The 14,796-nt window shown below is 41.7% G+C and overlaps 1 protein-coding gene across 2 annotated transcripts; it reads left to right on the top strand.

Moving 5' to 3' along the window:
* Window positions 1-414: 414 nt before the first annotated feature.
* On the top strand, window positions 415-14,246 carry KCNV1 (potassium voltage-gated channel modifier subfamily V member 1). Of its 2 annotated transcripts, XM_032415785.1 has the most exons (5): window positions 415-862; window positions 1,272-1,542; window positions 2,060-2,537; window positions 3,459-3,988; window positions 7,260-14,246. In XM_032415785.1, the coding sequence occupies exons 3-5, from the start codon at window positions 2,071-2,073 to the stop codon at window positions 7,769-7,771; spliced, it is 1,509 nt and encodes a 502-aa protein (XP_032271676.1). In that variant the 5' UTR covers window positions 415-862; window positions 1,272-1,542; window positions 2,060-2,070; the 3' UTR covers window positions 7,772-14,246. The 2 variants fall into 2 exon arrangements, with proteins under 2 accessions (XP_032271676.1, XP_032271677.1); XM_032415786.1 differs by lacking the exons at window positions 415-862; window positions 1,272-1,542 and having other exon boundaries at window positions 1,821-2,537.
* The last annotated feature ends 550 nt before the right edge of the window (window positions 14,247-14,796 follow it).

The following is a 14,796-nucleotide window of genomic DNA, read 5'->3' as shown; positions in this document are numbered from 1 at the left end:
TATGCTGCTACCTCATAGCATTGTTATTATGATTAAATAAGGTACTGAATGAGTAAAAAGACTACAAAATTTCCTGACATAAAGTAAGCCCCCAATGAACATTGGGCGTTTTTATTGAAACATGAAATGTTGCTGAGGAAGGCACTGAGGCCCATGAAGTAAATGACAGCTGGAGGTCCCACAGCCATTCGGCAAAGCCAGAACCAAACAGCCACGTTTCAAGTCAATTTATGAAAAAGTTTTTCCCACTGTACTAAGCTCCCTGCTCATCTCTTTATATATACTTTCTAAAACTACTTACAAGGAAAAAAAGATGTGTGCTTCACACTCTCTTGCAAAGACTTTTGGAAAAATGCAGGATTCCCAGATGCTTGCTGGAAATACTGAGAAAATCTTGAACCATGCCACATAAAGCAGTTACTGTAACTATCCTAATCCTGAGTTTAGCAGACTTATGGAAAATTTTGTTCTTGAGCGTTTGTGAGCACACAGCTCAGGGAAACGGGAATCCAAACAGCAATCCTTGAGGTGTCTGCAGGATGAATATAATATTCAGAGTCACGGAGTGCTTCTCTTCCTCCTCCGGTCTCACCTCCCTCGGCTCGCAGCATTCCCCACAGCTGGTGCTCGAAACCGCGAATGGCTCGCTAGCATGGGCGGGGGCGGCCGAGGGGCCGGAGCCGGAGGCGGTGGAGATGAGGCGAGGCTAGGCATCAAGCGCCAGCGCCGAGCTCAGCCTCGAACACAGTCTCCCTCCTGGACCCGTCAAGTCAGACCTCACGTGTACACCTGGAGGATCTAACCAAGGCAACCAGACCAGCCGCGGCCTCCGAGCGCTGCGCAGATGTGCCCGGAGCGGAAGGTGAGTCACCCTGCCCTCCTCCCCACCCCCGCCCCGTGTCCAACAGGCTGGCTGGGGCGCGACTCCAAGGGGCCCGGTGGGCACACCTCTAGTCTCACCTGGGCACGGCGCTCGGCTGCTCCCTTTACCGAGTCGTCGTTACTATTTAAACTCCTGCCCCAGCCCACGCCCGTTCTATTCCTTGTCTTTTTGCCTTCCCTTCTCCTAAAATGAGAGCTCCGCTGTATGCCGGAGAACGAGCCTAGAACGCCTGCTTTCCGGGAAACTTGTACCGGCAGAAATGGCTAAACGTAAGGGCGCAAAGTGCCTCGATACGCGGCGGAAACTGGCAATGGTGACCCCTTGTTCTTAGTGACTCACTGGGACTTCAGTTAAAAGTCATCACCAATTATCCTTATTTCTCAACCAGGAGGTCAAAACCAGAGGGAGGGAGGAGGAAATAGAGCGTGAGTGACAATCAGACTTGAATGAGAATGAATGGGAGCAGATGATGCGGCCCCCTCGCCCTGGGCACCCTCCGCCACGTGCTCACGCCCCCAGCGACCACTGCCGGGGAGGCCTCTGAAGCCGCCGCCGGAAAAGAAGACGGAGGAAGACAGAGCCTCAACTTGGAAAGAACTCAGACCCGGCCACCACTTCCCCTGCTTTCTGAACTTTCCCTCTCGGTCTCCTGGTCTGGAGTGAGTCTTACCATCCCCCTTGCCTCGGTCCGTTCCCCCCAAGAGTCATCTTGTCCTCCTCCCCCACTCTAGACCTCCCACCTCTCCCTCCCCGCCCGCTCCAGCCCTAGGTAGCGAAGCATTCAATCCGTACACCTCCGGGGCTGGGAATCTCCAGCACGAACTCAGTAGGGGGGGCGTAAGTCCGGGAAGGGCCTCGGCGCCCAGCAGTGTTCCCCGGGGCTGTCCCCGCCTAGACAGCGTCGGAGCTCCCCCCCCCCCCCCCGCGCGGCCCCCCCCCCCCCCCGCCTCAGCCTGGGCGCCCCGGCACTGGTGCGCTGTAATCGCGCGCTCGCCGCGCCCTAGCGGCCACTGGCGGAACGAGCACAGGGGGTGGAGAGTGGAGGGGTGCGCGGGCGGGAGGCACCCCCCGCCTCGGGAGTCAGGGAAATCCCGGCCGCCACCAGGGGCCGTGCCACCACCCTCGCCGGACCGAGGCTTCCGGCGCGCCCCCCAACTTTGTGGCGCCCTCACACAGCGGCGGCGGGGATGGAGCTGCCTCCCCGAAGGCGGGCGCCGCTGGACTCGCCGCTGGACAGCTGCTCCCTGACCTCGCTGGACTCCAGCGTTTTCTGCAGCGAGGGTGAAGGGGAGCCCCTGGCGCTCGGGGACTGCTTCACGGTCAACGTGGGCGGCAGCCGCTTCGTGCTCTCGCAGCAGGCGCTGTCCTGCTTCCCGCACACGCGCCTTGGCAAGCTGGCCGTGGTGGTGGCCTCGTGCCGCCGCCCCGGGGCCCTGGCCGCCGTGCCCAGCCCCCTGGAGTTCTGCGATGATGCCAACCCCGTGGACAACGAGTACTTCTTCGACCGCAGCTCGCAAGCATTCCGCTACGTCTTGCACTACTACCGCACCGGCCGCCTGCACGTCATGGAGCAGCTGTGCGCGCTCTCCTTCCTTCAGGAGATCCAGTACTGGGGCATCGACGAGCTCAGCATCGACTCCTGCTGCAGGGACAGGTACCCGAGAGGCGCGCGGGGGCTGGGCGGGGAGGCGGGCGCAGTGGAGAGAGGGCAGCAGAGATAAGATAGGAGCTTCACACAAGCCTCGCTGAATCCAGGCCTCAGAATACCTGAGGCCACTTCCGAGCTGTTAAGGTGGGGTGGCGGGGAGGTCTGGAAAGCGTCAGAGCCAGCTTTGGATTGGAACTTTTTGGACCGCTTCTTTTTTTGAACGAATGTGTGCCAATTCGTTTTTAAGGCAAAGGAGGTCAGGCCTGAAATAAATATTTGATGGTTGAATAAATGAGTCAGAAAAGCTAAAATCCAAAAGATGCACGGATAGAGATGGAGGTTTCAGTAGGGAGCATTACCATTTATCAGGCCTAGAACACTAACTTTATTTTATTTTTATTTTTTATTCTTTTTTTGGCACTTTTTTATGTTCAATTAGCCATCATTAGTTTTTGAAGAACACTAATTTTAAACTTGGATGGAGAACTGCTTTAAATACAGGAGATGGAAAATTGGTTCCTTGACTGTGAATGTTTGTGGGACTTTGATGATGACTATGTTATTATCTTGCTATTAGTACTATTTCTTCATGAGGACCTTTCCATTGCACATACACAAAAGTTCCAAATGGCAAACTTCTGTTCTTGTTACAAGAAAAATGGGTAATAAAATGCATTAAAGTAGATTTGCTATGTATAAATCCTTTTGTATAAATTTCTGCCAAGAAAGGTTCATTTTAAAAATACTAATCCTAAACAGAAATTTTGAGTACTGTGGGCAGGAGACAGCCTGGGTTAAATATGAATGGACATTTTCTGCATTTTTACCAAAATAAAAAGCATGACCTCACTGCTAAGTTTAATTTTCTTTTGACGTCTGTATTTTTTTTTCAAGTTAGACTAATCACCAAGTTGTTTTCTCTAAAAGATACTTCAGAAGAAAGGAGCTGAGTGAAACGTTAGACTTTAAGAAGGACACAGAAGACCAGGAGAGTCAACATGAGAGTGAACAGGACTTCTCCCAAGGACCTTGTCCCACTGTCCGTCAGAAGCTCTGGAACATCCTGGAGAAACCTGGATCTTCCACAGCTGCTCGAATCTTTGGGGTCATCTCCATCATCTTTGTGGTGGTGTCCATCGTCAACATGGCCCTGATGTCAGCTGAATTAAGCTGGCTGGACCTGCAGCTGCTGGAAATCCTGGAGTATGTGTGTATTAGCTGGTTCACCGGGGAGTTTGTCCTGCGCTTCCTGTGTGTGCGGGACAGGTGCCGCTTCCTGAGAAAGGTGCCAAACATCATCGACCTCCTTGCCATCTTGCCCTTCTACATCACTCTTCTGGTAGAGAGCCTGAGTGGGAGCCAGACGACACAGGAGCTGGAAAATGTGGGGCGCATTGTGCAGGTTTTGAGGCTGCTCAGGGCTCTACGCATGCTAAAGCTGGGCAGACATTCCACAGGTATTCAAATTTCAGTGATGCTTTTTTAATTTGTCATTGTTTGTGAACATTAGTGCTTGACTACAGTCCAAGAGAAGTGACCATGAATTGATACTCAGAATTACCAACTCCCATCCTTTACCCAACCAGGGTCTCCAAAAAGGGATTGGGAAGCAAAACCCTGAAGTTGCTATCACAGGTATAGAGACGATGCCTCTCCCACTCCTTCTCTCCATAAGACGTGTGAAAAACAGTTTGACCCCTTGTTACCCTCAATTTATTTTAACCCAGTGCTCAGAAGTTGTACAAAAATTAAAGACACTCTGCCTCTAGAAGGTTCTAGATAAAATATGCATAAACAGCACATAAAATATGCATAAATTATTCATAGTCTATAGGGACATAAGCCAGTTTCTCTTCTGTGTCCAAGGAAGGGCTTACCACACACGTTCCTGGGCAAAAAAGATAGTCAGCCTTGCAGGGCTTTCTTTAGCCATGCAGAAACTGGGATGACCAGGCACTGGTGGCCATCCCATGATTTTTGAAGAAACAATGGAAATATTTGCTTTGTAGGAAAGTTGAAGACACTGGTTAAATGCTTTATCTAGTATGAGAATTTTCTTGTCCCTAAACCGGGATGCATGAGAGATACAGTAACAGGAATTCCTTAAAATCTAATGAAAATCTAATGAACACTCGCCCTAGAAGAATCTCCACACAACACTCAATTGTGCATGAAAGTTATAGTCAGTGTCAGGGGAAGTCACACAAATCCATTAAAGATGATTCTTGTGTTCCTGAGGGCAGCAATTCTCAGTGGCTGGTCCTGTGGCTGTTGGATGTTCTGGAGTTACCTTATGTTAGATTTTGATGAAAAGCTCGTTAAAAGGCAAATTCTGAACCTCAGTCTGTGAACAGACAGATTTTAGTATTTGGGGGTGGATTGAGGAGCATGCATTTTAACAAGCTCACAAGGGATTTTGTGTGGACTATACTAAGACACAGTGGAGTAGAATGCCATGTTAATATGGTACATATAAATGCAATACACAAGAATACAAATAATTTAGCTAGAAAGTCCTACTACCACCTTATTTCCCCAGATATGTGCCTAACTGGTCACCTAAAAGAAGTTGACGGTCATTGTCTCTCCCTATTAATATAGGGAGAAATTAACTTCAAATATGTTTTTTCCCCACATGTCTGAGGTAATAGGACTTCTCCTAACATAATTTTGGTAGGGTATTTTCCTAGCTACTCTCACATAGCAGGGATTTGATAATGGGGTTTCCAACAACTTTTAGAAGTACCACTCTTTGTTTTCTGACACACATAATAGGATGCTTTCTTCTAGTATTTATAAACTCCTCACAAGATTCAATTTAAAAACACCCAGTAAAGACTACATTTTTTCCCAAAAGAAAAGAAAAAGAAAATAATAGTAATTTCCACCGTGTCACCTCTTCAAGGGTTTTTTTTTTTTAGTTCCAAAGCAGTACAAAGTATTAATAAAGCCTTAATTTATTGAAAGGATATGAACGCTTACATAAATATTTGACAATTTTATCTTAAGCATTACATTTTGCAATATATAGACATAGATGACATAGTTCCCCATGTATTAACTGTAAGTATAAGATGAGAGGTATTCTAGAATAACAGGAGGGCAATGGTGGGCCAGAAAGCCAAAGTTTAAGTCCTGGCTCTGCAGTTCTGTACTAGATATGCCACTTCTCTGTGCCTCAGTCTCCTCATCTATAAAATGGCACAATAATTACATCAATTTCATATTGTTTTTTAAGAATTATCTGAGTTAATAGATGTAGCATGCAGAAATTTAGACCACTTTGTGTTTCTTTACAAAATTATTTAGAACATTTCATCTTGAAATGAAAAGTCTTCTAAATACTGTGCTTTTCTTCTATATGCTGTCAATATATTTCAGAAATACAATTCAATGCAGACACATCAAGGTCAGCTTTCTAAAAGATATTCTAAACACAATCTAAAAAGAATCTTCTTTTGAAGTTAAACGTCAAAATTAATATTCCTTAATCTTTAAAAATAGCTGGTAAATAATTTAAGAATATCTTGAAGTTTTAAGAACCAAATTTAAAAATAATGAGAGCACAAATGGCATTTTAATGAAATTTCAAATAGTCTCTAGTGAATAAAAATTAAAATGATTCTAGGAGGCATTGCTTTGACCTTCAGAGACAGCATCATTATGACTTCAGGCTGATATGACTTCGAAATGTGGATACACCTTCAGCGGTGTTTGTGAACTCTGGTGTCAGGGGAGATACCTTATTCAAAATTCTAGTCCCATTATGGGCTCATCTGACTCTCCTTAGGGTTGAGTCTCTGGAAATGGGATTAGGCTCTCTTGGGTATGTCTCCCAGGGGTTCAGTGAATCCTCAGAAGAGCAGTAGGGAATGCACCAATGCCTCATAGTGAGGGAATTTCCCGGTAGCTTCAGTCCCCCATACCTTTTTGCAGTGAAGGAATAATCTGTATTCAGGTCTATCTCCTTACAAGAAAGCAGAAATTTTATGTACTCAAGGGAAATGTTTCCCTATAGCTTTGGTAGTATGAGTGCGAATTTGAGTGGGTATCACGGGAGTTGAGGAATCCCTCCTGATAAACCATTAAGAATGCCCCGTGAATGTATGTAGAATGTTCTCGTGTGTCAGTGCGGTCACTGATGCTTAACTCACTCCTGCTGCTTCACTTCATTCTCATGGTGGACGTCCTTTACTGCTTCTGGCTTTCAGATAACAATGCCCTGACAGTGTTCCACTTCGTTAGGAGGGTGAGTAAAGCAGACACATAAAATGTTAGAAAAGTGTGCCAAGGTGACACATGGAAATGCAGGTCTGGCTAAGTGAGCCCTCCACTTGCCATGATGCACAGGTCTCCCATTTTATGGACTAAAGTATAATTCCTGTCATACATCCCCTGCCTGCCTTGTAGTCTCATCTGTCACTTTGTGTGTGTGTGTGTGTAACTAGTAGGTGTTTAGTAAATATATAAGTGCATGAATGAATCTAACTAGATTTCTTTCTATCCTTTGCAATCTGGCCCCACCAACTAGACTATGAGCTCCCTGAAGAAAAAGATGATGATTTATCATCTCAGTATCCCCAGAACACTGCCCAATGCTGGAGACATGTCAGATGTGAAATGCACGTTTGTGGGCAGAGAGCCGGGCAGGAGAGGGGAAGAGAGGGAAGTGGAAGGTGGCGAGGGACGAAGGGGTGCCAGGGACTGACGACAGTTGTTCTGTTCCAGGATTACGCTCACTCGGGATGACAATCACCCAGTGTTACGAAGAAGTCGGCCTACTGCTCCTATTTCTGTCTGTGGGAATTTCTATATTTTCCACGGTGGAATATTTTGCTGAGCAAAGCATTCCTGACACAACCTTCACAAGTGTCCCTTGTGCATGGTGGTGGGCCACGACATCCATGACTACTGTGGGCTACGGGGACATTAGACCTGACACCACCACAGGCAAGATCGTGGCCTTCATGTGTATATTATCAGGAATCCTTGTCTTGGCCTTGCCTATTGCTATTATTAACGACCGCTTCTCCGCTTGCTATTTCACCTTAAAGCTCAAGGAAGCAGCCGTTAGACAGCGGGAAGCTCTGAAGAAGCTCACCAAGAATATAGCCACTGATTCATATATCAGTGTTAACTTGAGGGATGTCTATGCCCGGAGTATCATGGAGATGCTTCGGTTAAAAGGCAGAGAAAGGGCAAGTACTAGGAGCAGTGGGGGAGATGATTTCTGGTTTTGAATTCACTTTCAATTTATGTACAAAAGCTTGTGTACAACTAACTCAACTGATAAAGCCTTGAAATGGATGTCTGTATACTGTTGAAGAGTCTCTTTTGAGTACTACCCGTGTTAGTTTTTACTGATAATATTGCTTGGTCTGCTAGAATAGTTCACATCCCCCAAACCAAGTGCACAGTGAGTCTCAAAACTAGTCATTTAACACAACCCAATACAAGTAGGCCAAATGTCTGAATTGTCAAATATGAAATAATAGTGCAATACATACAACAAAGTTTCAAGTTCTACGTATCACTAATTTTAGAAGTTCTTTGCACCACTAACCTAAGAGAATGGGAGTTAAACTGCATAGCCCAGAGCAAAGATAAGTGAATCTTTAGGAACATACTCAACAACTTCGCTATTTAAAGACATTCTCCAAGTAAAGAAATCACTCCTTTTTCCATCAGTTAAAGCTGTTAAATACAGCAATTCGCTTTGCAAGCGAAAATCCTGATTTGATGGCCATAGGTGGTGACCCTCTCTTTCCTCTGGTGCAAACCGCTGGTCACAGAGGGACTAAGTTCTGATTCCCATCATTACTATCGGAGGTGGGAATCCCCAGACTGCTTAGGCGACAGCAGAAGAGTGTTGCATAGAGGCTTCGAGAACTGTGCCTCCTCATCCTCCCCCCTGAATGCAGTAATGTAGTCTAGAGCAGGTGTCTCCCGCACCCCTGGCAAATCAGATGGTCTTAAAAAATCTCTTTATTGATGTAGTGTTCAAATTATGTCTTTAAAATCACAAACATGTAAAGGTGAAGTAGTGAGCATCCTGAATATATACAGTGAAATTATTAAATAGTCTTATTTCATAAAATGAGAATGATATGTTGAATGATATCACTGGTTGAACTTGAAGATCTTTTATTTGTTAACAAAAAATATTATGGATAGTTTTCCAACTGTTGGGGCAAATAGCAAATGTTCAAACTGCACACATTTTGACGGTCATCCGTGATAATGATAAAATTCATGGACATCCTGTTGTATGATTAAAACCAAAAGTTCTAAACCTAAGAATTAGTTTATGATTCCCAATATTCTAGTTAAGGAGATTTTAAAAACTAAGAGTGATACGGAGTATCACTTTAATACCTGCATTTTCAGTGTGTTTAATAGTGCCCCCAAGGGGATGAAATTGGTTCTTGGGGGGCAAAAATATCAGTCCTTTTATTCATAAAACAGATATATACATGCAATACGTGAATAGATATAGAGTATATCTATGGTGTTAAAATTTCATGGAGTGGAAAATTAGGGGAAAAAAATGCCTAAGAGGCTCTTTGCCAGGGTTGGATGGTGATAAGAAATACACATTGAGAAATACTGCTTTAATATATGGCTATACCATAGTTAACCAAGTCTATTTAAAACACCCTATTATATTATGAACCACAAAAAAGGGGGGGAGGAAAGGAGGAAGGAAGGAAAGAAGAGAGAAGCCAATCAATTATAAGAGGCCATTGATTTTAAAATGCATCCAGATTTTGGATATGTAAAAATTTTAAATATGCATCTTAAATCAATAAAATATCATATATACTCCCTCCGGTTTTCTGGTATGCATGCTTAAGTTCTGAAAACATTTTCAATGATATCATGAGTTTTAGATTGTATGCTAAAATATTTTAATCTGCTTGGCTTATTTCCACTTCTCCCAAATATTATGAAAGATTTAGGAGATATAAATGGTAATAAAATAAATATTTTCCCTCTTACACAATTCACAGGCGCTGGAGTATAGCATAGGGTCACTAATTCTATATAAATCCCATCCATAGTCTGAAGGCAAAACACAGGTTAGATACAGAAGCCAAACTTACCGTGGCTTCTCTAGAATTCTCCTCATTAAGAACAGTTGCTCTGATCCAGGTCTGTGCTCTATACTCACTGTGTATTATGTCATTAATCCCAAAATATCCCCACTAAACAATTATTATTATACTGTTTTAAGTATTAGTCCATTACATTTATTCATTCAACAAATATTTATTTAGAACCTATCTGTGGGCTGGGCACCGGAGATTCTTAAACCAGACCAAGTCCTATTCTCTTGTACTTAATATTCTGTTCGAGGGTTTGAGGGGAACACAGATGATAAGACTGAGGCATACGAAGATGAAATAACCTGCCTAAATTCACACACTCCATGTACAGGTGACAGAGCCAGGAATGAATCCTAATCTCCTGGACCCCAAAAATGATACTCCTAAAAGTCATATTATAGATTTCATTATTCCCACACAACCTGTGGATAGGGATTCACTTCATAGCCAGGCAAGCCAATTTCTTGTGGATGGAGAGGTTTAATATGCCTTAAGAAAAATTTCAGCTTATTCTCAGAGGTGGAATGGTGCTTATAAGGAACAGCTGTTGTCATGCTTTATAGTCATTATTAGACAAGAAAAATATTATCTTTAGAATAATTAATAGAATAATTAATAGCTAAAAAACAAAAAAAAAGAAAAATGAAAAAACTGTATGTATTCTATATATATTTTTTTCTACCACCAAAGATTCTAAACATGTTCTTCACAAATGTGGTATGTTAGCAGTATATATTTTGTCAAGATGTGGACATTTCAGAAGAAAATTTTAAATACCATTGCCTAGTCAACTTTGCTGTTAGAGAAAATATCAGTGTACTTATTCAGCAATGTACATATAAGCAAACCAAAGTTAATTTAAGTAACATATGAAATAACTGTTAATTTTATAGCCCATCATTTAAAAAACATTTGATATTTTTCATAAATGTAAGAATTATTGTTACAAAACAATATTTAATTTGGAAATATAAATAATGGAATTACTGGTTTTCTTTAAGCTATTTAGAGAACACTAATTAAAAACATTGCGTGCACAGAGGTAATGTTTGAACACCTAAAAGAGCAATTGTAAGAAATCACTATGGTATCTCTAGTAGAAGTGGCATGATGTTCATATTTTACTGGTTTTTTCCCTATATATACAAGGAATTGTTGCATTTATCATTTTAATGCAAATTAGTGTTAAGTATGATGTATTAGATGCACAAAGAATTAACTGAGGTAGAAATCTCAGTGCTGTGTTTCAATGTGGAATTCTTACTCTGATTAAAATCTTTGACTAAGCTCTTGTAGAAAATATATATGCTGGCCCAAGTTATCCAAGCAAAAGATTATCATTGGGTAAGATTAATGCTTTGACAAACATTTCCGCTGAAACATTTTGTTAACATGAAAAGTCTGCTCTTTTGAAATATTAACCATTAATATCTCTGTCTTACAATCCTTCAATTCAGGTCCAAGATATCCATTGGCAAATGACATGTTTTAGTACTTCCCTTGGTGATTTTCTTTCACAAAGCACCACCACTCCCAAACTTCTTTCCAAGCCATGCTGATACATGAAAGAAAAATGTCACATAGGAGAGTTTTACTCATAAACCCCACTGGCAATTGCTTACGTGGTATGTCTTTAGGGCTAATGGGAAACGTCTTCCCTTGCCTTCTATTAGAATTACTCCCTTGCTTATCCCCTCAACTCCGTTGCCCCTCTCTTCCTGGTATGGAATCGGTAAGACCCAAATCCTAGTTAAATCCAATCTCGTGCCTCCGTGTGCCTGCCCCCGCAGAACTGATCACGAGGACAGAAAAAAAAAAACAACATATGCAGACTGCTTTCATTTTACATTCTTGCCTACAACCCGAATGGGTTCTTAATGCTGCTAGGCAATCATACTGCAATTCCTGAATGTATTCACTCTCTCTAGATAAATATCCTTTTCATTGCACTTTCACTCAGAAAATAGAATCAAATTTTCCACAAGGGCTGACACCCACATTTATCCACCTACCTCCACCTGTGCCTATTCACTCTGCCTTTCCTCTTATTATGTGGATTGAACTGTCCATCCTATCCCTCCTCTCCAACTCTAGGACATTGCTTCAGAAAGCCTATCCCTCTCCCTCTCCCTATTATACATTATATATTTTCCCTCTCGCTACTGGATCATTTCTATCAACATATAAATGTGATTAATTTTTCCTATCTTAAAAACAAACAAAAAAAACAAACAAATGAATTTTTACAACTCCTAGAATCTATGTCACCCTCTAGGAAACACCCCACTCTCTGGTCTCCTTGATGGCAAAACTCCGTGACAGCACTTTTATACTCACTCACTTCATTTCTATATTCACTATTTTTTCCCTATTCTTCAAATCAGCCTCCCATCCCTACATATCCTAAAACTGTTCTTCTCAAGGTCAGCAATTACCCCATCATTGCTAAATTCCATCCTTAATTCTCAGAATTCTTGGTGCTTGATCCATCAGCAGCATTTTACAAGATTATCGACTTCCTTGAAGCACTGTCTTCACTTGACTTCCTGCCCGTTGCACTCTCTTGATTTCCCCCTGATGCCTGCTCACCCATCTTTTCTGGTTGAGGTGTTCAATCAGGACTTCATCCTCAGACCTCTTCTCCTCTCTATTTACATTGTTCATCCTGTTTCATGGCTTAAATATCACTGATAGTCAACTCCCAAATTTCTATCTCCAGATTAACCCGTCTCAATTCCTGCATCTTCAGATTTGTGTATGTTACTGCCTGTTCAATATCTACACCTGAATGTCCAATATATAGCTCATGATTACCACATCCACCACCAAATTATTTATATTTTCTCCAAACTCTATGTTAATTCAAGTCCTCTGAGAAGCAGATGCCAAGACGGGTGATTATTGTAATACTGATGACATCTAAGACATTTACTTGGAGGGAAAAAAAAAAAAAGCCTGTGAAGGATAAACAGGAGTCTAGAGAAGGTGGGAAGAACCTTCAGACCATGATGCAAATCTGACACGGGTGAAGAAGAAGGAGAGAGAAGGACTGGGTAAAAAAAAGAGTCTCTGATAATAGCCTAGTTCTGAGAAAATGTCAACCGAGTTGACGGAGAGTCATGAGCAAAAGTAGCCCATCTCTTTTAGAAAGGGCCCCACGCTCAGAAGGCAACAGCTCAGGCTGTCGGTCAACCATGTTCCGTTCAGAAGGAGATCTGAGCGGGGGATTTTTATGGCCACCAACGTCAACCCCTGGAACTGCCCCAGTCGGCTTCTCCACGCATGTTCAGAAGTAGCCCCTCCATGAGTCCCATGCCCCTCTCTTTGTGAGGGAAATTTTAGAAAAAGGAGTTGGTGGGTGACCAGAGCATTCACTGCTGCAGTTGGTCTCAGAATAGCAGCTAGTAGTCATCCTCTACCTCCTCCACTAGCCACAGCACCCCATCACAGCACGTTATTTACCCCACTGGACCCTCGCATGCTAAGAGCTATAAAGAGAATTCTCATCTGCTTATGCTTTTCTCTACCTCCGAGGAACATTTTATATCCTACAAAACACTTTTATCATTATTGTCTACTGACGTGCACTATAGTTAGTTATGCGGCACAAAATTTTTATTGCTGTGTTACTTACTTTTATTCTTGAACAAAGAAATAGCACTAATAAAATGATATTTCAGGGGGAAATTTCAATAATTTAAATCCTGTTTTATTCATTTCTGACCATCACATTCAGGATGATACTATTTTAATAGGACACTGGTAATAATCCAATGACTCTGAAAAATACTTTCATGTTTATATATTAACTTATGTAAAACCATTAAGGTAGAAAAACATATTTAGCTTTCAACAACATGAAGCAACTAAATGCGAAGTAACAGGGAAAATAGGTTAACTTTTGGATTTCCTTTTCATGCTCTAAGTTGAGTGACATTTCTTCCAATTATATGCTCCTTACTATGCCTTCTTTAGAAGGTTTATAGTCTAAGGGGCTTTCTAATTAAAAGAAGATAAGGTGATATATGGATTTTCTACATTATTCTATTGTTCAGTACTCAAGTTATTTCCAGAGAAATAATAATTGAACAAAAGAAATTTTGACAAGTTTGATGCATGTGCACACATGCGCATGTGCACGCACGCGCGCGCACACACACACACACACACACACACAGAAAGAGATGGAGAGAGAGAGAGAAATAAAAATTTAGGGTAACAAAAGAGATTTTGAAATTATGGGAGGTAGATGTCCACTTCACAATGGATATGTAGATAGAATTTCAATCATCTCTCTAAATAAGAAAACCAAATCCTCCTTCAAAAAGTAAACCAGGACAATTTTCCTGAAACCATGTCTTTATACACGTCTTTGCTGTACAGCCAATGTTTTATCTTAAAGTAGTCTATAATTATTATTGTCAACTAATTCTAAATGGTACACGTGAAAATAAAAGTTACAGTTGCTATGGAAACTATACTTTGTAGGAAATTCATTTTAACAAGCCTTGCTCCCAAAGTTAAAAAAGAAAACAAAAAACAAACAAACAAAAGCACTTCATACACAATAGTACCACCTTGACCACAAGCCATCAGGAAAAGAAAGAAAGAATAAATGAATGTAAATATAAAAATAAAAGCCATTCTTCTACCTTTAGCTGTACTTATAACTTCTTTCCTCACATGAGTTAATTTTCTTAAGATTTCAGACAAAGGAAAATAACTACTCCCTGCAAAAACCACAATGCATAACAGTGGGATTTCTTAACTTTAAAGATGGAATATTTAACTTTGTAATCATAATTTTCAGAAATGTATTATCACTGGGCATTTGACAAATTATTTAACTTAATACTCTTCTACTCTCCCCTTTTAGTTAAATATTCTATATATTTTTCACACAGACTAATAAAATGTGCTAACTCAAACAAACCAATTTGTTTGATTCCATGTCCTCAATGCATGGACAAATAGATCCTATCTCACCACTTGGCATTCATCATATTATAAATAAATCTTCAGAGAAATTTTAGCAAATATACTTGATAATTTAAGTAGCAAAATGATCTTTCTCATCCATTTCCAACAACTATTCTCTAGAACTATTTTTTAGAGCACAGAACAAGAGATCTTGACCTGAGCCAAAGGCAGACGCTTAA

The sequence above is a fragment of the Phoca vitulina genome, unplaced genomic scaffold, assembly GCF_004348235.1.
Source record: "Phoca vitulina isolate PV1807 unplaced genomic scaffold, GSC_HSeal_1.0 scaffold18, whole genome shotgun sequence".
Classification (NCBI taxonomy): domain Eukaryota; kingdom Metazoa; phylum Chordata; class Mammalia; order Carnivora; family Phocidae; genus Phoca; species Phoca vitulina.
This window is presented reverse-complemented; position numbering and strand designations above follow the sequence as displayed.

Excerpts from the sequence above, each read along its gene's own strand:
- KCNV1 (XM_032415785.1), top strand. The coding sequence starts at position 2,071 with ATGGAGCTGCCTCCCCGAAGGCGGGCGCCGCTGGACTCGCCGCTGGAC. Across the intron at positions 2,538-3,458 it reads GACTCCTGCTGCAGGGACAG|ATACTTCAGAAGAAAGGAGC; the intron begins GTACCCGAGAGG and ends TTTCTCTAAAAG. Across the intron at positions 3,989-7,259 it reads GCTGGGCAGACATTCCACAG|GATTACGCTCACTCGGGATG; the intron begins GTATTCAAATTT and ends GTTCTGTTCCAG.